The sequence below is a fragment of the Augochlora pura genome, chromosome 5 (assembly GCF_028453695.1).
Source record: "Augochlora pura isolate Apur16 chromosome 5, APUR_v2.2.1, whole genome shotgun sequence".
In the NCBI taxonomy this organism is placed as follows: domain Eukaryota; kingdom Metazoa; phylum Arthropoda; class Insecta; order Hymenoptera; family Halictidae; genus Augochlora; species Augochlora pura.
The window spans coordinates 9,462,686-9,485,513 of NC_135776.1; the positions used below are offsets into that span (position 1 = coordinate 9,462,686).

The window sequence follows — 22,828 nt, forward strand, 5'->3', positions numbered from 1 at the left end:
GTGGGAAGTTGGCTCGCTGAATTGTCCAGTCGGCGAATAAACTCTGGTTCTGTCGTTGGTTACATCGCTTCAGGTGTACTTTGGCGTTCAGTTTCGATTCATCTTGGTCTTCCCGTTCGTCGTATCTGGAAACAGGAGATTAGCTTTCAATATTGATGCCTATTATTCACTGTTTCACTCGGCTGTTCTCTGACAAACAGCGGAATTTCCCATCGCTTGTCGATCGTTGTCCCTCGCTCTAAAAATAAGACAAGAGCTTTGTCAATTTTATGGTGTCCATACAACATTTATAGAAGATCAGATTTTACAATATCTCTTTTCAATGCTGATTATGTAATGTACATTCTTGTACTCGGAATTTTGTGCTGCTTGTTATAACATTAATTGCACTCAACTACATGAAATAAAAGCAGATTTCGTTTAGTTCGTGCATACTTCTCTACAAAACTGGCACTATACCATATTCTAAACATTCCGTTGGAGAATAACAAGTGCAGCAGAACGAGCATATGCTTGTTCTTTACAATATCAAGAACGCAGTGCGCAAGAACTAAAGTGTTCGACGTGATGTTGCATTTTTATACATATATTTCTTTCTTCAAATTTACAGGTGATATAAACTTTCTTGGAAAGAATATGAATATTTATATTACATTTTGATATTATTCTAATATTTTTTATATATATATATATAATATATGTAAAAGCTATCCTTTCGCAGATCGACGTCCGAATTATTGATTCTTCTGTAGCATCGAACCGTAATACAATATTTAACTAATCACCGATTCACTTTAAACGCCGCAATTTCTAGTACTATCCGTTGACGACCTCTTTTTAGAGAGTTAAAAAATGAAAAATACTTTTATTATGCTTTAACAAACTTGTTGTCGAAGTGGTAAAGAAAAACAGAAGCAACAAACGTGAAATATCTCGTTTCGAAAGTAATATCAAAATGAATTGTACGCTCAAGCTCGCCGGATAAATTATGGTCATTGCAACGATACAGAGACCTTGAGAGGACAATTGATTTTTCAACAACGGTGGTTGAACCGGCGAACGAAATGGAAGACTTAAAAAGACACGTGAAACGTATTCGTTACCTAACAATCGTTTGAAATTTTATACACATTGATCGTCGTGCGAAACGTTTAATTTCGGTGGAAATTATACATATTTACAACAAATTTACTTTACAAGTCGGAGGTACTGAATCGAAGACTATTGTGATATTGGTTTTCCCCCGTTTTTCTTACAAAATGTTACGGCTATGATTCAGAGAATACTGAATTTACAAACATTAAAACTGGGTTCACTTCACTCGACTGCGAACCGAGGACAACGATATCCGATACAAAATAATGACTCTGTTTTTATAAAATAATTATCCGCATTTCGACAAATAAAAGCTATCTCAGAACACAGAACAATTAACGTGGTCACATCACAAATACGTCCGCAAAATAAAAAAAAATCAATAAAGTTATCCGTTTCGCTCGAAATCGTTGGATCCTGGTCCGGAACAAAAATTGCACCGTGAAACAAGAAAAGCGTGAATTCCGAGCTAGCCTCGCAGGAAACCCCCTGGATTTGTCCGAATGAATGTACCGTGATTTGAAACAAAACGAAACGATAGAACGCATTCTGATAAACAATTCAGTATCCCATAGATGGTATGGGTAACGCGCGTCACGTTAAAATGTACAAAAGAGTCTCGCGATGCACCGTCGTTCTCGTTGGCTTGTTACTTGCTGCTCTTGTTCACAATGATCTTGTCCTGCACCCCGTGAAGCAGATTGGTGATCTTGATGGGGGGAGGGGCCGGGTGCACGCCGGGATGCTTCCTCCGATGCAGCATCATGGGTGACCTCTGTGTGAAGCTTTGCCCACAGATGTCGCAGACATAGGGTCGCTCGCCGACGTGGGTCAGCAGATGAATCTTCTGCGAGCTGAGGCAGCCAAAGGTCTTACCGCAGATTGCGCAGAGATAAGACTTCTCCCCAGAGTGAGTCCTGAGATGCTTGGTCAAGCCGTACTTGGTCTTGGACTCCATGCCGCACTGTTCGCAGACGTATTTGATCTTGTGTAACTCCATGTGACTGTTCAGGTTCTTCTGGGTCTTGAACTTCTTCTTGCAGGTCTGGCACTGGAACTTTTTCACCTTCGTCTTGTGTTTGTAATACTTGTGAAAGTATAGGGAGCTCTTGCTGGGATAGGAGGAGCCGCAGATGTCGCAGACGCAGGACTCCGTGTCGTGGTCCTTGACGTGGGTCGTGTAGTCCGACTGGACCTTGAACATCTTGCCGCACTGCTCGCACTTGTAGTTGTAGTCCTCTGTGTGCTTGCGGATGTAGTGGATCTTGAGGTAGGGCTTAGTGCGCGCCTTGAAGTCGCAGAGGCTGCACTTGTGCCAGGTGACCGGCTCCTCGTGTATGTCCATGTGCCGCGCCAGGTGGGCGCTCGTCTTGAATCCCTTCGAGCAGATCTCGCACTTGTGGGGCCTCGAGTTGCTGTGCTTGTACATGTGCCTCGTGTGCTTGCTCTTCCGGTCGAACGACGCGTAACAGATCTCGCAGGTGTGCTTCTTCTTTGGCGACTCCTCGCTCGACGCCTTCTTCTTCAGCTCCTCCTGCTTTTTCCTAAAGTCCAACGGCGTGTCGTCCATGTCCTCAGACTGATCGCCGCTGTCCTTGCCCTTTTCCGAGCACAGGGAGGACTGCGAGGACTGCGAGGACTGCGTCGGCCTCGCCGCCGTCTCGACCTTCGACTCGGCAGCGTTCGTCGATCCCTCGCCCGGCGGTCCTGGCTCTTTCATCATGAACATGCTCAACGAGGTGGGTATCCGAAAGTAATTTTCTTGGAGCTTTACTATCAGAAAAGTCGGAGCGAGTGGGTCTAGCGCACTGTACCTAAAAAATCATAAAGCCAGTCAGTTCGGTGCTCGTGGAATGCGCGGTTGTTTGTGAGTAACAGGTTTTCGTTTGCTAACAGCACACGAGCATGCACCGGTGCGAGGAGAGCAAAAGTTTCGAACACCTGTGTTACGGGAGATTCGATCGGGTACTAACGTTCACGCCGAGTTATTTCCAACAGAGGAATAGCGCGCGACACTATCGTCAGTTGGTGTCGAATGAAATGATGATGACTGTGGTGTTACTTATGGCTGAGCTTACGCTACGGTTCTTATCGAAATGATAGAAGCAGTTTAACGTGATAATTGTCGTTGGATCAACTGTCTGTATTTCCTCCTTATTCGATGGTAACAATTTCGAACGTATAGATCTATGTAAGCGTACTGTTTCGATATTCGCACGCATGCAGTATTGTACAAACATGTAGACTATATTATTATAACATTTCACACAGTTTGTTAAGACTAGAGACTGACATTTGTAACAATGAAGGATTAAATTGTTCTTTGGATTGAAATAATATATTCTTTACACTGTTATCTAAAAATGTAGTTGATATATGCTATTGCTGGAACAGATATATTGTTAAAATATAAACTTCTGGAAGCAGTATGTAGAGACATATATAAAAACATAATTTTATGATAATTGAATATACTTCAAATGGCAGTCGAATGTAATCGTTAATGTTAAATATTTAAACTATTATCACTTGGGAAGGTACAATAAACTCTAGATTAGATCAAATAATATTTAACATTACGTAATATTTGACTAGATTCCATAGCTTTAGATAACCAACTATTTACAATGTTTAATAATCTATCTGTTAGTAATATCTTGCGTAGTATTATTAATCGTTTTTCAAACAAAATTTGTTAACTATACAGGCACTCTTTGTATTAAAATATCTTTCACAAAAGTTATTAATATTACACTTAACATTGCATCTGAAATTCGATACACGGTGTTCAATTTGTAATGCAATCACAAAAAGTGATATAATTTTCTACTATATATAAAATTTTATTTTGAAAAATTGTGTCTTATGGCTTATTATCAATATTTACATTAACTAGAAGTAACAATACTATCGAACAACCCCATTTTCAATCCTTAATTTTAAAATCATCTGCAATGTTTTACAAATTGAGATGAATAAAAAATTGCATTCTGTAAACAGTGGTAAAAATGAATAATCGATATAGTATCCCTTGTATCTTTTTCAACGAAAAAGATAACTCAAACGTCGACCAATTGAATAATATAGAGCAATATTGAGAAGTAATTTTCTTAGCTTACCTTTATCTTCAACGCGGATCAGGTATACAAAAAACATGATGCAATTAACTCTCATACGCTCCTCGAGGTGAAATTATTTTCATATTATTTACTTTACTGTCATAATTATTTTCATTTTTATTCATTCAACTATTTCATATTTTAGATCCTAGAAATGTTTATTTCTCTATGATTTAATTATAATGAAAATTACCTGTTGAAAATGAGATTACAAAAGTATGTGAGAACTGCAAGTAATATTTTATGCAATTATGCAATTACTTTTTAGGTCGTATAAAAATTAAAAAATATAAGATGCTCTCTGTAATCAATTTGGTCAAAATTTGAATAGCAAGTTTCTTTATAAAAAAAAGGCGTGGAAAAATCGATTACTCTTCAAAAGTAAAGTCTTCTAAAAATACATTTCAACTTTTCATTAGAGCACCGTCAATGTACATTTATAAATGTGTTTAATAAATGTCGGAGTTACACAAATAGAATTTCTATGGAACTCGTGAGAAAAATAGTTCCTAGAAAAATATTCTATAAATATTTTTATCAGCCTACGTCCACATTGATAAAGTAAAAATAATTCTCAAAGTATCGAGTTAAAAACACATTTTTGCAGTATTCTGTCACAATCGTACAAATAGTAAATTTTTGTTAAAATTCTTTTGTGTTTTGATTCACAGAAAATACATTCGAGTTTACATAAAAATTAATAGACAAGTAGTAAGAAAAATTACAAAAGAATTCAAGTTTTTGACACAGCATTTAAATGAATGATATATTAAAACAAAAATGGCTTTACCTGAAATATTCTTTTGGAAATACATTCCACATTTAGAAACACTAAATGAAATGACAACTTGGTACAAAAATACTATTTCCCATCCTCTAATTTCCAAGATAATCACAAAGAAATGTGTCTTTGAATGTCTTTTTCACTTATTAACAATATGGTCAACGACTAATGATACAAATATATATAAAATATTTATCTAAACGTTATCTTTTGCACGAGTTTCATAAAAACAGATTTGCACAAGAGTCCCCTAACTAATCATCTCTTTGTGGCATAAAGATCATAGACCGGTTACAATTTAGAACTGAGCACTTGCTGATCTGTCCGCTCTGTAGATTCGCAAAAAGTTCTTGACTAGTTCGGTGATTTGCGGAGACACTGGCAGAGATCCTGGATGCTGTCTCCTGTGTCTGAGTAGATTGAACGTTGCCTTTGCAAATGTTACACCTGTACGGCCTGATACTAGCATGTGTGAGCACATGTTGGTAACAGTGTCTGGTGCAATAGAAGTCTTCGGAACAGAGTACACAATTGTAAACCTTCGCAAGACTGTGTTTAACACGTTTGAGGAGCTCCTTCGAGCGGCGACACCCCTCACCGTTACTCTGTACAGGTAAAGTTGGTCTCGTAGCGCCTCAGGTGCTTATTCAGATTGCACCTGAGCTGAAACTTCTTAGCGCATAAGTGACAGTTATACTCGTACTCGGTCTGCCTGCTTCGCTTCTCGTGCTTCCATTCGTGGCCCTTCAAGTCCTTCACCTCCTTCCAATAAAAACGATTGATCTGCATAGTCAAGTCGTGGCACCTTTAGATATGATGGGTCAGGTCGAACTTGATGATGAAATTACAACCGCAAATGAACACTGTGTCATGCACGGTGTTCACGCGCAGGGCGCGTCTCTTCAGGCTGGCCTTCCTCTTGTACTTCACCTGGCAGATCCTACACTCGAAGAAATAATATGGATGATGATATCACCTTGTGCTCTTCCAGTTCCGCTTGCAAGTAACAGCAAATCTTGTACATGTCGCACTTGTGCATCATGTTCAGATTACGATGCTGGTTTCTCTCACGTCTTCATTAATAGCAACCTTCTCCTCGGTTGTCCTAAAACCTTTGCTATTTTGCGGGCTACTGGATTCTTTATGGGTCTCTATCGATAATTTCACATCGTAGTCGTTATTAAACGTCCTGGAGAAGATTTAGTTCTGCGTGCAGCTTGTTTCACAGGTTTGAGTCAATGGATCCGAAAACAGTTTCCAGTTTATCGATGGATTTATCTGCTGCTGCTGGAAATCTACCTTTTGTAGCGATGCAATAGGTACGTGTCTGAAACAAGGATAAGGAATGTCAGTGAAGTATTACTCCTTCGATTCGGTTATCCGAATATCGTGCCTCTACGAAGAAGAACGTGTTGGTTTTTTGGTTGCTTCAAGAATAGGACAACATAAGATGTTTTTTCGAAACGTTTATAAATATCATGGACGTAGTTTGGGACTACAATTTACCTAGACTCTGGAATATACTGAAATTGTAACTTACTTCAGAACGCACCATTTCCTCTCTTAGCCTGCAAACCAAATTGTACAAGCTGAAATCATTCGTTCGCAAGATACGAGACACGTAAATTCTTCTTGTACAATATATTATTTAATGTTCAACGATGATCTCGCGAGCATTACAGCTGAATTTTTAACAATAAACATTTTGATACGTATAATGCGCGTGGAATTAATGAATTTACGAATCAAACGTCGACATTTTCATTAACTAATTATACTAAAAATCTGAAGAACATTCGAAAACAATCGAGGGTATGAGCTTTGTATGACAATAGATCTGGAAGTCTTGTACTCTCTTGTTTTACATCGACATGCATCCATTTGTCCCACACGCACGCGTGACTTCTTTCATAAATTCTTTGATCTTTATAATTTTGAAACAGATAAAACAATAGTATCTATAAATTTATGCATCGATAACAGAAAATTAAAATAAAACACACTTGGTAGATGCTTGAACCTATGCGAATGACCTACCAAAGTGCTGTAAAAAAAGATTCCGATTCAGTCTCTCGGATAACAAAGTTAAACCACACATCCGATCATCTAAATATCGATTGTCTCAAAAATCGATCTACATAATTTGTTCTCCAGCATCACCCTTCTGTAGATCAAATTCATCCTGGCTAATTATTCTTTGCTATAACATTTAGGAATTCCAAGTGTCTACATCATTTTAGGCCTACATGGTAAAAAATAGATTCCCAATATTAACTGTACAATTACTGTCACAGACTATATAAATCTTATTTATACTAACAAAAACTAGGGAAAACGTATGCCTAAAGTACTTTGATCTACGGAAAAATTGATTTCATTTAGAAAAGGGTGAGTTTAACATAATTCTCTCCTAATCACTGATCCCATAAAGAGAGCATCGAACGAACCGCTTGTAACATTTATTCTTGTATTCCGAACGACACGCGAGTTCTCACTAATTGTTTTGTAAAATTCGTTGCGCCATCTCGGCTATCGTGGAATTGGCTCGCGGTTCCGGATGGATCTTCCTGTGTTTGAGGAAGGAGGACTTCTTCTCAAAGTCCGCGTTGCAGACATCGCAGTGGTACGGTCCCATGCCGGCATGGGTGAGCACGTGTCGGTAGAAGCTGTTCCTATACTTGTAGCTCTTGTCGCAGATGGTGCACAGATGGCAAGAGAACTTGAACATGCGGCCGTGGCTCTTCATGTGACTCTTGTCGATGTGAAGAGACATGTCGCTCTTCAGCTTGAAGCGTTTGCCGCAGTGATCGCAGACAAACTTTGGCTCTATGGTGCTGTGGACGCGGATCTGATGCTGCCTGAGGCTGAACATGCGCTTGAACCTCTGCTGGCAGAAGGGACAGCCTACGGACGTTTTGAGCTTGTGCGTCTTCATGTGCTCCTTGTAGGCTCTCTTCGACACGAAGGCCTCGTGGCAATGGACGCACCGGTACGGCTTCTCGTGGACTCGGCGGACATGCGTGTTCAGCGATTGCGGCGTGTTGTAAACTATCTCACAGATCCGACACATGTTCCGGACATCCAGCATCGCGTCTTCCTGTTTCACCGACCTATTTGTCCCGTTTTCACCCTTACCCTGCTTAGTCCGCTCACCGTTCTTGCTCAAGGAATGTCGCAGCGCAGTCGACTCCGGTCTGATCGGCACAATCACCTGCCTGACCTCGTAGCACTGAGTACCGTGCACGTCCTCGCAGGGGATCAGCACACTTTTAATTATGTTCAAGCCCGTCTCGTCCTTGCTTTCGACAGGCACCAGCTTGTGCTTGATCTTTTTCGTCACCGGGTCTCTCACTGGCACCAGAACCGACTTCAGTCGCACGTCTAGATTCTCCACCACGGAGTCATCCGCGGCACCGTTCAACAGAGGATCCTTGACGTCCTCGTCCTTGGCTACGCACGGCGTCGAACTGTATTTCACTTCACCTAGATACAAATTAGCATTAACGTCACTCGTATTGTACCGCTTCGTTATCATCGATCTGAACGTATTCGGTACCTCGGGTATCGTTTTTATCGGAAGCCGGGGCTTTACGTCGATCGTCCGCATCCTGATCCACGTCTGGAACTCCGGAACATACTACAAAAAGCGGTTGAGCTGGGCTCGCACTGCCGTCCGCGCTCGATGACACCCTGAAACACCCAGTTATTTAGTCAGTCGCAAGAAAAGATTCACAATATTAAACGAATAGTAAACAATGTCGATGCAACCGACCAATCTTACATCTGATATCTCTGTGTAGGGCAATTGTGATCGAGCACGTGACACAGTGACGGAGAACGCAAGTTGTCATGGCGAGAGTACATAGTATACACGTGGTAGTTTCACCACAACGTTAATATAAATGCACAGTTACTTACATCGATGCACAGCTTCGGGATTGGTTTCAATGGATCGCTTTCAGGGTTTTACATTCTCTCGCAATCGACTCGAAACTCGTCAAGCTTGGTCTAAGAGTTTCCCAGTTTCTTCTGCGCAGCTCTCTTGAAATTTATTGTCTACGATCGTGTCAAGTGTAACCGTTTATTTAATTACATGGAGATCTATACATCGTTTCGACGGTCGGCCGTTGCGTCTCGAGCGTAGGAGCTTCAATGTGCCTCCACTATCGCGGCGAATGAAATGGAAAAGAAGTCGGAAAAGTATAAACGGTAACAAAGCGCACTAGACGGATTATAAATAACATTTGGAAATAAAAGTACCTGGCAAGGAGACTTGGAGAGTCCTGATACATAAACCATGGTTACGGTGCTGGAAGAAATCGTACAGAGATCTTACAGAACCACGTTCACAGATTACGCACTAAACGCTATAAAACACTCTCGGCACTTTTCTTTCACAAGCATGCTTGTCTATAGCAACCACAGTGTTCCTGACACAGTGAGTTTCCATCGCCGTGTCTCACTCTTTTTCTATGTCCACGTTATTCTTCCGTCTACTGAGTAACAGCGGAGGCGGCGGAGGATGGTTTCCGGGGTGTTTCTTGCGATGAGCCATCATGCTGCTCCTCTGAGTGAAGCTGTGTCCGCAGAGGTCGCAGACGTAGGGCCTTTCGCCGGTATGAGTGATTTTGTGGATCCTCAGGGACACCGACCTGTGGAAGGCTTTCTGGCAGATCTTGCACTGGTAGGGCCGCTCCCCGGTGTGCTTCCTCATGTGCAGCAGCAGGGAGTAGTTCGTGGTGAACTCCTTGCCGCACTCGGCGCAGAGGAAACCCTGCTCGTTGCACCGGTGGTTAGTGAGACCCTCCTCGGAGGTGAAGCAACGCTTGCAGGTGTGGCACTTGTAATCCCTGGTCTTTTTCTTCTTAATTCCGTGAGCGATGCGCTTGTGGGCCACCAGATACAGTTTCTGGGGGTAGTCATTGCCACAGAGCTGGCAGACGTACTTGGTCGCTGCCGTGACAGTGGACTTTGGCTCCTCCGGAACGCTAGTCACGCCTTCCTTGACGCGATCGCGGATGCACACGGGATCCACGTTGCTGTGGACGCGGATCTGGTGAGCCCTCATCCCGGAAATCCGCTTGTACTTTAGGTGACAGAACGGACACTTCATGTAAGTGTCCTTCTCGTGGATCTTTGCGTGCTTCTCGAGGTCTTCCGCCGTTGCGTAACTGTAATGGCACTTCTTGCAGCGAAACGGCTGCTTGTGCTCCCTGCGTACGTGCTTGTCCATCTGCTGCTCGCTCTTGAAGCTCTTCTGGCAGATCGGACAAGTGGTCCGCAGATTTGCCAGTATCAAGTCCACCTCTTCCTTCGGCTCCACAGCTTCCTTCGGTTTCTCGATTTTCTCTATAATGTCCTCTATCTTCTTCTCAATACTTTCATCATCCACCTGCTTGCTCGACTTGGAGTCTTCTTTACTAGTCTTTGATCGTTTAGCTTTCGACTCCTTGATGAGCGTCGTCGCCGACTTAGCCCGCTTCTTTGGCAAACTGGGTTCAGGTGCGATGGGAACCACCACTTTCTTCACATCGTAAGCCAACGTTCCGTCTTTCTCCCAGATCGGTATCAGGATACTCTTGATTATCTTCATCCCCGACTCGTCCAGCACCTCTGTCGGCACCAACACGTTCTGAATATTCTTCGTCTGCGGATCTCTGACCGGAACTAGAAACGTCGCGACTGGATTCTTGCTCGCATCCCTTCTGATGGGCTCGTTGTTGACCCTATCCTGCGTGAAATCGTTGGCAGCCTCGTTCGGCAGCGAACGATAACTCGGGTCGTCCAAGTACAGGTCGTCGTCGCTCAGAATACACTCCTCTTCCTTGATGCTGGACATCGGCGGCGATTTGACCGCGATTGACGTTGGATCTTGGTCCAGAAGCGGCGGCCCACTACATTCTACAAAAAGCGGTTGCGCTGGGTACTGTACGGTTTCCGCGGTCGTCGACATCCTGAAACACCCATGCATTTAGTCAGTCGCAAGAAAGGATCCGTGGTGTTCGTGAAAAGAAAAAAAACCGTCGCTAAGTGATACGATCGACGGCGAGAACGATCTCGCGTTGTTAGACATTTTATTCTAGTGTTTCGAAGGCGCTCATGATTATTTACACCGCAATGGAGGTGAAAAGAATTTTGTACAAACGCCGCGTTTATTAACGCGATGATGAGTCTGTTCACATTCTCTTACATCAAAATCGCAAAGCTTTGTCAACTTATTCGAATTACAGGCTCATCGTTGAAAATGCACTAGCCACAAGTGCCTCCAAGTATAGCGAATTTGGTAAAAACAGTTTATTTGGTTATGTTTAATTCTACATACATGATTCAGGCTTGCAGCGCCGGATACTTCATAGTCGGTGGTGAAACATAATTATTTAGGGATATTTAGTATAAACAGCATGTTTATTGAACACTGTTTTGAAATATTGCGAAAAGGTGGATTTTAGAGAAACTTGTTTCTGATATTAGTTGCATTGAGGTGCTTTTAGATGAATTTGTTTGCGTTCTCTTATAGTGAAGTCGTGATATGATAATTTATTCCACTAATCAGGTTTATAAACTTGTTGCTCGAATTTCTCTGGCCGCAGATGTATAGCGGATTTTGTAAAAATATTGTGTTCAGTTGAGCTAAATCCTGTACATTGTTTAGGTCTACGGCGCCGTTTGTAATGTTAATTACGTAATTACTCTTTGTTAATATGTAATTAGTGTTACGCTTCGTATTTCACGGCTCAATGCGCAGTAAGAATCTTTTGCGAATACCATGGCTATGCTTATAGATTAGTAAAGGAAATGTCGATTACAAAAGCAGATACAGTTTATTAGATGCAATTTTGGAATAATTGTTTTGGTCAATGTAGAAAACTGCGGACGACGTTGAACATTTAAATGGGACAATGACAAGAGAATGAAATATATAACTGACGATCATGTTTAATATAATAAGTGTTTGACCAGTCGAAATAATTTATTTACGAAAACGAGATTGTTTGCACCTCAAATGCTACGACATGAAATTTGAGATTATTCTTTACCATGTTCTCCAGGGTAAATAATTATGCATATAATAATAACGGCCAAAATTGATCAATTTTTATCACTGTCGTTTGTAAACAACGTCAAAAAATTGATACAGTAAGTCAAAGGCAAAAAATAAGAACAATAATGGCAAAACAATAAGGTATCGCAAGAAAAAAGTTAATCAAGAAAAATATAGAATTTATTTAATTTGTGTATTTATATATTTGAAATATTTTTTATATTTATTTATATTTATTCCTTTGTTATTACTTATGCATGTGTCGATATTTATTTATATTCAATTTTTCCAAAATTTCGCTTGGCCAAATACTTTTATCAAAGTATCGTTTCCTTTGTTCATTAAATTTTTCAAGAAAATAAAATAAAATATTAACCATGCATCACATATTTATTTAATATACGTTCAATTTATAGTTTTCAAGACTTTTATACTTATGTCATTGCATTTCAGGTACATGCAGTCTCATTTTCTTAAATTAATTTTTATTACTTCCTTCAGCCAAATACTTATTGTCATTTTATTGCCACGGACCCAAACTAAAAACTATCTAAAAAATTCTTATAAAAAAGGTCAGTAACAAAATCATCTTCATTATTCTATTCGAAGCTACGAAATGTAAGAAAAATTGTTAAAATATAACCAACATAAATTTTTTCATTTATAACAACTACAATAGATTGAAATAGTGTATCTGTCAACGATAACGATTACAACTACCTCGAATAAATTTTTGCCATCCTTAATGGCCATGAACAAAGAAAAGAAAATTCCAGTGACATAACTTATGCTACATTTTCCTCACTATTACTTACAATTAAAATGGCGTGTACAAAATAATTAATACCTTTCATGTTAACTGTAACAAATGTACAATACCCGCACACAGCACATAATCTCAATAAACAAAAGAAACAATGCAGAATTCGATGAAACACTGTTCGCCCGCGAATCTCTCTTAAACTATAACAATTTTAAATCGTTTAATGTTGCTGTACACGTTTCGTTGGAGCTAATCTCCGACAGTCTTAATATTCTTGAGATTGACACGAGGCGGAGGAGGATGTTCACCAGGGTGTTTCTTGCGGTGAACCATCATGCTACTCCGTTGTGTGAAGCTCTGCCCACAGATATCGCAAATGTAGGGCCTGAGGCCACTGTGAGTCAACTCGTGCACTTTTCGCGTGACCTTGGTCGTGAAACGTTTGCCGCAGGCCTTGCACTCGTATGGTTTCTCACCGTTGTGACGCATGGTGTGCTGCTGGAGGGCGACCAAGGATTTCAACTCTTTGCCGCACAGCGCGCAAAGGAACTTCTCGTTGTGGGACCTATGGTGCTTGCGAAGGAGATGCCTGCTATTGAAGAACTTGCCGCAGATGTCGCAGTGGTACGGTTGAGTATCAGCGCCGATCCCATGGGCGATGCGCTCATGGGCAATCAGAAAAGACTTGCGCAGGTAGACGCTCTTACACCTCTGGCAAGAGTAGGTTCTACCCAACAACTTGCGTCGTCCCCACGTGTTCTCCGGATCCTCCCTATTGAAGGCAGGGACGCGCTGCCTTGGTAGAACATCACGCATCGACTTTGGATCCACAGTACTGTGCTTCTGGACACGGTGCGCCATCAGTCCCCCCATACGCTTATACTTCCGGTCGCACAGGTCACATTGCAGAAAGATGTCCCGGTCGTGTGTTCGCATGTGGTTGACGAGATCTTCGCTGGTGGAGCATCTGTAATGGCAGCTTTTGCAAGGGAACTGATTCTCGTGTCGTTGCCGGAAGTGTCTATCCATCTGCAAGACGGTGTTGAACCTCATCGAGCACACTGGACACGTGTTACGGAGATCATCCAGCATTTTGTCCATTGCGTCGAGATCATCACCTACCAGTTTCTCCTCTTTCAAAGGATCTTCCGTTTCTGGAGCCTGCTCATCTACCTCAGCCCCGCCACCTTCTCTCACCGTTACTATCGGCATCAGCTTGGGCAGTATCTTCCGCGTCTTGGCAATGCGCGACAACTTGATCGACTTATTCGTAGCTTTTCGACGCATCGCAGGTAAAATTGGCTGTGGTCTGGTCGGTACCAATACCTCTCTGACCTCGAAAGACTTGATCCCGTCCGGGTTATACACCGGCACTAATACCTTTTTGAGTACAGTCATTCCTACGTTGTCCTGGCCTCCGACCGGTGCCTTCGCGGCCTGGATCGTCCTGTCCTCCGAGTTCACAACTGGCATCAGCGTCGTCGAAACTGCGTCGGGATCTTCTTTGATGGGATTTATTGTAGAATTATTGCTGATCGCTATGGTCATCCCGCTGGACTCGTCGTGGGTCAGAGAAACGTCTGGAATCGACAACGAATGACAACTCTTGATGCGTATAAAATTCTCGTTGTCATTATTATAGTTTTGGTAGTTCCTGATCACTAAGTGATTGTCAGCCTGTGCGCAACTTGCGTCGACTTCCTCGTCGTCGGACAGCGGCGGTGATTTAATCCGGATCGATTCCTCTGGATGGTATTCGAAACTGGACTCCTCTTTACAGTCTACAAAAAGTGGTTGCCTCGGGTTAAGCCTATCAGCGGTCGTCGACATCCTGAAACATCCAGTCAGTTAGTCAGTTGAAAGAAAGGCTCGATAAACTCGAGTTTACAAAGCTAGTATGTTCTTGGCATTGCCTCTGTGTCATTCGACACTTTGCTCTTTCTGATGTATTAAAACCCTTTACGGTTTTAACCCTTTGCACTAGAAGCCATTTTAACAGTGAATCTAAAATAATTTTTCTGAATTATAGTATTTCTGTATTGTATGACAAAATGTAGTTTATGCTCCTGAAATTAGTCTTGTGACTCATACAGTAGCTATACTTTTAAACATTTTTTAAATCTAATATAAAATCTAATGTAATCTAATATAACCTAATAAAAAAATCATCTAATATAAAATATAATATAAAAATGATTATAATCTAATATAATCTAATGTAACAGTTATTGTAATCTAATATAATCTAACATAAAAATGATTATAAACCAATATAAAATTTTAAATATAAAAATTATTTTCGAATGTGATGCGACAATTTTAGTGGTGCCTCAGAGTTGCTACTCGAGTACAAAGGGTTAACTGTCACCGACAGGATATGGGGGAAGTGTTCTCGGGTTATTATTAGAAATTACATAATGAGAATTGAACGATTCCTGAAAAGAATTTAATCGAAGGAAGAGTTCAGTACAAGCGATGGATTTGTTGAATATTGCAATAATGTCGTCACTACATTTTGCAACTCGCTCACATTCTCTTACAATTAACGTGATACGCGACCAATATTCCGTACTGGCTTTCAATTCACACTACTTCCTCCGGTTTCCCATCGTTTGCGCGTCACATAACAAAATTATGGATTATCAATATGAAAACAGTAATCGGTGTTTCCTTATCTTAAACAAATACCATGGATCTCGTGATAATTCGAGTCCGGATCCTTCTAACGAACTATAACATTGTGAATAACATAATGAACAAAATTATTTACGTCGTACGCCGTCGAAGAAATTACAAAAGTATCGCTTACATAATAAATATTAGCCCTTTGCACTCGAAATCATTTTAAGTCTAAATCTGAAATAGCTATTTGAAGAAGCTGTATTTTCATTTTATTACATATGGTTTTTAATATGTATGATTTTTATTTTGTATGACTTTTATTATGTATAATTTTTATTATGTACGACTTAGTACAATTTATGCATATAAGATTGAGTCTTTTGACTCGTAAAACTGCTACACTTTTAAAAGTCTTTTAAACAAAAAGATTTTTAATAATGTCAAAATTATTTTATAAATGATGTAACAATTTTCATTGGTGCTCTAGAGGCAACACTCGAGTGCAAAGGGTTAATTCAACGAATTATAGTGTAAGGTTTATCGCTCTTAGCATTAGACAATGAAAATTAACCCTTTGCACTTGGAACTGTTCTATCTCGAATTTAACATAGTTTCTCTCGTCTACAGTATCTTTATTTTATATTAATTATCGCATTTTATATGAAATTGATTCATGTGACTCGCGCAATAGTTGCACTTTTAATCGCTTTTTAAACACTGATAACAATGATAATTTACAAATTATATCGAGACATGATGGAACAATTTTTAGTGGCGACTTAGTCACTCGAGTGTAAAGGGTTAAACTGCAGATTTTCAGTTGTCAATTATTTTCTCGGATTAGCACAATTGTAGATCATAATTTACAAAGTTTGAAAGAAAACGGTTCTGTTCTTGTCAAACAATTACAATAATCGTTTGGAAAAGTATAATCATTATACTTAATATGGTGTCCGAAACACCATGATAAAACAACGTCTGAAATGCGTGAAACGAATAACACTCCTGTTAATTAATTCAATCCCACATGCATGCACATACCCACGATACAGTTACTCGCGCTACCATAACTCTTCAATAATTGAAGTTTCACAGATGAGTGATTAGTATTAAAAAAAGCATAGTTACTTTGCCGTCTAATAACTGAGACGAGTGACACTCAAAAAGTTTCATGTGTGCAGAAAAATGGCACACATACGTGGCTCTGCTATTTAATCATTTTTACCTTTTATGTATGTCATATATACATACAAGTTATGGCACTACCATATTCCCGAAATTATTTGAAGCAACTTTTTCTTTTACAAAAATGTTCTCCGAGGCGTCGTTAACGAGTTATTAACAAATACCTTGACCAATGAGAGGTGAGTGTTTTTCGTTAATAACTTGTAAACGAAGCCGCGGCTTGCATTTTGCATTATGCTGAGAAGAAAGTTACTTTAAATTACGTTAGGGAACCCCTTCTTTCCGGAAAGTGCTATAATTTCGGAACACCCTATATGTGTTAAATAATAGGAACAAAAATTTATGCGATAACGAGATTGATCTCCTTGTATATTGTAATTTTCAGCTCAGAGAAATTGTTTCATTTGCGGTTGATTTTACGTAAATGAACAAATCAAGAATAATATACTGAAGCAAGAAGAATAGAAACTTATTTAAATCATAATAAATATTTTAACTATTTCAGAAATAGTTATATAATTTTAAATAACTATATATTATATATACATATAATTTATATAAATATTTTAATTATTCAGTTAACGTGTTTATATAAATGATTCTCTAAAAGCCAATTCTATTTCAATTCTTTCTATTATAATTATTAATAACATGTTTAACTTGCCGTCTTTCGTAATGTGTTTGTTTAAGTACAATCTAATTTAATTGAAATAATTCTAGTTATAGAACTGTAAAGCTGTTAATTAATAATTCCTTCAAAAGTACATGTAATATAAGACAATAGAATAGAAAAAAAAACATGCCTATGCATTTATGAACATAATCTACTGTACACAAATGCAATGGAAACTACCTAATCATGTTACGACTCAGTTATAATGTACACACATCTTTATAAAAAACAGAAAAATAAATTTGAAAAAGGTCATTTATATTGATTTTGGAACTGAAACATTATCATTTTTTTTAAAGCGAACGACAATCGCATCAGGTATCAGAAGCCAAAGTATTATACTATGATCAGTCGTATCTTTTAAGCTAACTACTCATCTGTAAAGCCACCCTGGCAAGTATCCGCGTCACTCGGCTAGACTCAGAAGTATCCACGTTGGTATTGTCCATCCCAACTCTGGGTTTGCTTAGGCAAAAGGTATCGGTTGCAACTGGTCACTTGGACCGTATGATGGGTTTTCTTGTGATTGTATATCTGGTGTCTGTTCTGGAAGGTCTTGTTGCACGTGTCGCAGTGATACTTCTTAGGTTCGGCCCCGATCCCGTGGGCGATGCGTTCATGGGCAATAAGCAGAGACTTTCGCGGGTACGCGTTCTTGCATTTTTTGCAAGAGTAGGTCCTTCGCAGGATTAACTCGCGGTGGTCCCAAGAGTCATCCTGCTCCGCATTCCTTAAAGCAGGAACATCCTGCTGCGGCAGCATATCGAGCATAGACTGCGGGTCCTCGGTAGTGTGCTTCTGAATCCAGTGCGCTAACAATCCTCTCGAGCGCTTGTACTTCCGGTCGCACAGGTTGCACTGCAGGAAAGCGTCCTGGTCGTGTATTCGCATGTGTTGGGAAAGGTCTTCGATGGTGGAGCACCTAAAGCTGCAGTTCCTGCAGCGGTATTGGTCCTCGTGGCGTTGACGGAAATGTTTACCCATCTGCAAGGCAGTGTCGAATCTCATCGAGCATACTGGACACGTGTTCCGTAGGTTATCCAGCATCTTATCCATCGCGTTGAGGTTCTCGCCTACCAGATGCTCCTCCCTCAAAGGATCCTCTGCCTCCGGAGCCGGTTCTTCCGCCTCAGGCCCGCGACCTTCTGTCACCAGAAGTATCGGCATCAGTTTGGGCAATATCATTCGCATTTTGGGAGCACATGGCGCCGGTATACTCTTCTGAACTTTTGGTCGAGGTTTCGGTCGAGGTTTTGGTGGAGGTTTCGGAAGCTCCACGGGCGGAGGTCTTAGTTTCTCCATCATCATTTTAATCCTTCTGAGTCCGAGGCGCTTGGAACTGCGAGTAGTGTTCATCGGCATGAACATCCTATGGATTAGACTCATGTTGTCGATGAAATCGTCCTCGTCCGGTACGTTAGACATCGTTGAAATTCCGTCTATGTCAAGTTCCTTTTTGATGGGACACATAGCAGACTCGTCGTTCGTGTCTATGGTCATCTCGTTGGGCTCGTGAGGCAAGGAATTGTTGGAATTCTCGTCCGGTAATAAACAACTCTTGACGTATACAAAGTTGTCGTTATCGCTGTAGTTTTGATAGTCCATGGACACCGAGTGGTCATCAGCTTGCGTACAACTGGCGTCGACTTCCTCGTCGTCGGACAGCGGCGGTGCTTTAATCCGGACGGATCCCTTTGGATATCCAAAGCTGGACTCCTCTTTACAGTCTACAAAAAGCGGGTGCCTCGGTTTATGCCTACCAGCGGTCGTCGACATCCTGAAACATTCATTCAGTTAGTCAGTTGAAAGAAAGACCGGTGAAACTCGAGTTTACAAAGCTAATAAGTTCTTGGCATTGCCTCCGTGTCATTCGACACTTTGCTTTATCTGCCGTCTCGTTAAATAGCCATAATTAATCGCACTGTAATTCAACCGTCAACGAAAGGATATAATGGGGTAGAGTGTTCTCGGGTACTTGTTAGAAATTACGTAATGAGAATTGAACAATTCCTGAAAAGGATTTAATTAAAGGAAGAGTTCAGTACAAGCGATGGTTTTGTTGAACATTGCACTGAAATAATGTCGTCTCTGGAGTTAATGGAAATTTACAATTAACGCTACTTACATCGATAAATGTCACAGCGTTTAGAGCAAACGACGTTTAATTTCCGAAGGGACTCGCTTACATACTCTTACAAACGACGGGATGCGCGGCCAACAATTCGTACTGCTTCTTCCTCCGTTTGCGCGTTACATAGCAATACTATCGTTTATCAATGTCGAAGCAGTGATCGGTCTCTCCTCGTATGAAATGAATGCCGCGGCAATTCGTGTACGGACCCTTCGAACGCACAATAACATTGTAAACAGTATAATGAACGAAAATATTTGCGACGGACGCGGCGAAGAGATTTAAAAAAAAAATGTCGCCTCCGTAATTAATATTAACTCAGCGCAATATAGAATAAGATTTATCACTCTTAGCAGCGGACAATGGCGGATAATCTCTGTATCGGATGTACGCATCGACTTAAGGGATCATACGTCAACCCTTTGCACTCGGCGCCGTTCCATCTCGAATTGCAACATAGTTTCCCTGGTCTACAGTATTTTTATTTTATATTAATTATCGCATTTTATATGAAATTCAGTCGTGTGACTCGCACAGCAGTTGCACTTTCAGCAGTTTTCTAAACACTGACAACTATGATAATTTACAAATTATTAAGAGACGTGATGGAAGAATTTTTAGTTGTGGCTTCGAGTCACTCGAGTGCAAAGGGTTAAACTAAGGGTTTTCAGTTGTCGACTATTTTCTCGGTTCAGCACAGTCGTCGATCATAATTTACAAAGTTTGAATGAAAACGGTTCTGTTCTTGTCAAACAATAGGAATAACCGTGTGAAAAAGTATAAGCGTCCTCGTATCTAAAATGTTCACGGACGACAAGAAGGTTGCGCGTTCGTACGTATCCTCCTTGTTCGATGTGTTACAATACTATGGTATCAAAAACACCATGATAAAACAACGTCTGAGATACGCGAAGCGTGTAACACTCGTGTTGAATTTAGTTCCACCGTAACTCAACGTTACTCTTCTATTTGTTTATCAAATCCGCGCACACACATGCACATGCATACGACACAGTTATTCTTGTTAACATAATTATCCAACAAGAGAAGTTTTTCCCAGATGAGTGATTAGTAATTAAAGAAAAAATCATAATACTTTGCCGTCTAATAATTGAGACGAGTGGCACTTGGAAGATTTTTTATATGGAGAAAATGACGTTGAAGTTTTACATAAACAGCCACAACACATTTTACAAAATAATACTCTTTTGTAATTATTTTTAGTTCTTTGTGTATGCAATGCATATATGTAAAATAATTGTAACAATGAACTATTTGCAATAAGGCCACTGTAATTATATTGTAATTTGAAGCAATGAAGAGAACCAGTTTTTTATTTATCACAATTTTGACTTCTCATTGCGTGGATACAGATTACAATCTACCACGTGACCCTCTTAAAACTTATCACGATGTTGTAAACACTTTCAACAATTTGACGAGAAAGTTCAATGTACAAAATTTTTTAACAATTTCTTATAAGATTATAAATACCTTTATTTATGACACGTTTTAAATTGAGCACGTTTAGTCGGCTCCTTAGTAATAACAAAATTTTTAAACAATCTGCTTTCAGTTAAAAGCGTAAAATTAACTTCTTTTTTAAAATTTTATATGTTGGAAAATTTACAGTTATTGTACTTTATGTGACGACGAGATCAATCACCTTGCACAATGTAACATTAACTCAGAAATGTAAAATTATTCAATGCGAACCGTTCCTGTGAAAAATTATTTAATTTGTGTCACATTTTACGCAAATGAACAAATTATAATAAGAAGAATAGAAAATGAAAAAACTAATTTTAATTACAATAATTGCTTTCCTAAAGGTCAGTTCTATTTTCATTCTTACTTACTTAAATTATTCTCCATAAAAATGACAATACTCGCTGATTTCATATTTCTGAATTTAAAGTTATGTCAAAATCACGGTGTACCTGATGATAAAACTCGTTTTAACACTAGTTACAACACCATAAAGACTTCAATAATAATATCAAGCCTAAATCAATAATGCCTTTAAAAATTAGGTTCATAGTACACAGAAGTACGTGTAAAATAAGTGCAATAATAAACACATTTGTATGCATACACCAACATAATCTAAATGCAATATGTTCAGTAGGATAGTTGAAAAATGTTAAACACCCATTATCATTATTATCACGTTATGGTTCAGTTATTAAACATACACGTGGATAAAGAAGAAACTAAAAAGGGAAAAATAAATATTTAAAAACGACGTTTTAGAACTTTAACATTATTGTCTTAACCAATATCAAATTTTCCAAATTGCCAGCAAATATTAGTAAAGACAGAGTACTATGATTCGCTATATTCTTTAAACCAACTACTCATCTGCAAAGCCTCCCCTAGTCGGCTAGTCTCAGTATCCACATTGTCTATTCGCTGAGGTACAAAGATAGAGGAGATGGCTGTTTTCTCAGTTGTCTCTTGCGATGAAACATCAGACTTCTGCGCGCGCCTCCAACCACAGATATAACACATAGATTTCCTCCGTAGCTCGTGGTGTCTCGAGGATACAGCGATCGTTTCGAAGCAGACGTGTTGCCCACAGTAATTTGCCGATGTGGGTATGTTCATTTGCAACGAGCAGATGGTCCTGTTGACCCCAGCGCAAAGGACATCTTCGCGTCAGCCGCGGCTGTGCTCAAAGGCAAACTTCCGGTAGCACTTGGCGCGTTTCAAGACTCTAGGACCAGTATTTCCTCCGTCATGCACGTGCCATCTGCGCAAGACGTGTCGTCTGCGGATTGGCAGATTTCTCAGTCGAAATTGTTGCGACCAGGTGATCCTTCGACTGAATATAAAGCACATCGTTGCAGGCCAACAAAAGTCTTGTTCAAAAGTGAACGTGCACTAGTCGCAGCCACAGATGTCTATGACCAAGTCTTGAACACCTCGATTGCTGTAAGGACGTCCATTTCTATGTTTGATCAAGTAACGATCCTCGATCGACGAAATCTCGTTTGCTAAGGTCGCACGAGTACTCTTGTCGGTTGTCTCGCCTCCTTAGATTCATCTTCCTCTTTTTTCTCTCTGCGAGCGTACCTGCGCTCATCCAGAACTCCCTTTGCAATCGATCGTTCGTCCAACGAGGATCGACATGACCGAACCAGCGAACCTTTCACGAACTCTGCAGCTGCCAAATTACGATCCCGCGGGTCTACGACCAACAATGAAAGTATCGAACGCGCGATACGACTCTGTTTAACGAGGGAACATCGATGAAACGTAATAATCGGCGGCGTCCTCGATTCGCTCGGTCGTCGTACGCTTGCTTTGTTAAACGTATAATAACTGATAATCGATAGCGACGGCTAACAGAAAACTCGATCAAATTTCGAACGAACCGCCGCATAAAATCCATAACAACGTCCATTTCTGCCC

General features: G+C 40.2%; 2 protein-coding genes and 1 pseudogene across 9 annotated transcripts in view; all 3 read right to left on the reverse strand.

Moving 5' to 3' along the window:
- LOC144470319 (uncharacterized) overlaps window positions 1-22,828 on the reverse strand; it is a 78,284-nt gene that overhangs the window by 24,028 nt on the left and 31,428 nt on the right. The window contains exons 5-6 of one of the 8 annotated variants that reach the window (XR_013494098.1): window positions 9,259-10,952; window positions 9,066-9,161 (exon numbers count right to left, since the gene is read on the reverse strand). The exons of 3 other annotated variants lie outside the window; for them this stretch is intronic. Coding sequence is in view for 4 of the 5 variants with exons in the window: in XM_078181315.1 (XP_078037441.1) it covers window positions 13,053-14,634 (1,582 nt within the window). In the remaining variant the exon portion in view is untranslated. Of the gene's footprint in view, window positions 1-573; window positions 2,910-9,065; window positions 10,953-12,236; window positions 14,635-15,227; window positions 19,061-22,828 lie in introns of those variants that run through there. 4 more of the 8 variants (XM_078181320.1, XM_078181316.1, XM_078181315.1 and 1 more) reach the window with 4 other exon arrangements.
- Window positions 3,226-6,395, reverse strand: LOC144470326 (uncharacterized; annotated as a pseudogene).
- On the reverse strand, window positions 6,574-9,047 carry LOC144470323 (uncharacterized). The gene is made up of 3 exons (XM_078181323.1): window positions 8,917-9,047; window positions 8,555-8,688; window positions 6,574-8,481 (listed from the first exon to the last, which is right to left on the reverse strand). Coding segments are annotated over exons 1-3 (1,125 nt in total). The 5' UTR covers window positions 8,919-9,047; the 3' UTR covers window positions 6,574-7,492.

Excerpts from the sequence above, each read along its gene's own strand:
- LOC144470323 (XM_078181323.1), bottom strand. Across the intron at positions 8,482-8,554 it reads CGATAAAAACGATACCCGAG|GTGAAGTGAAATACAGTTCG; the intron begins GTACCGAATACG and ends ATTTGTATCTAG.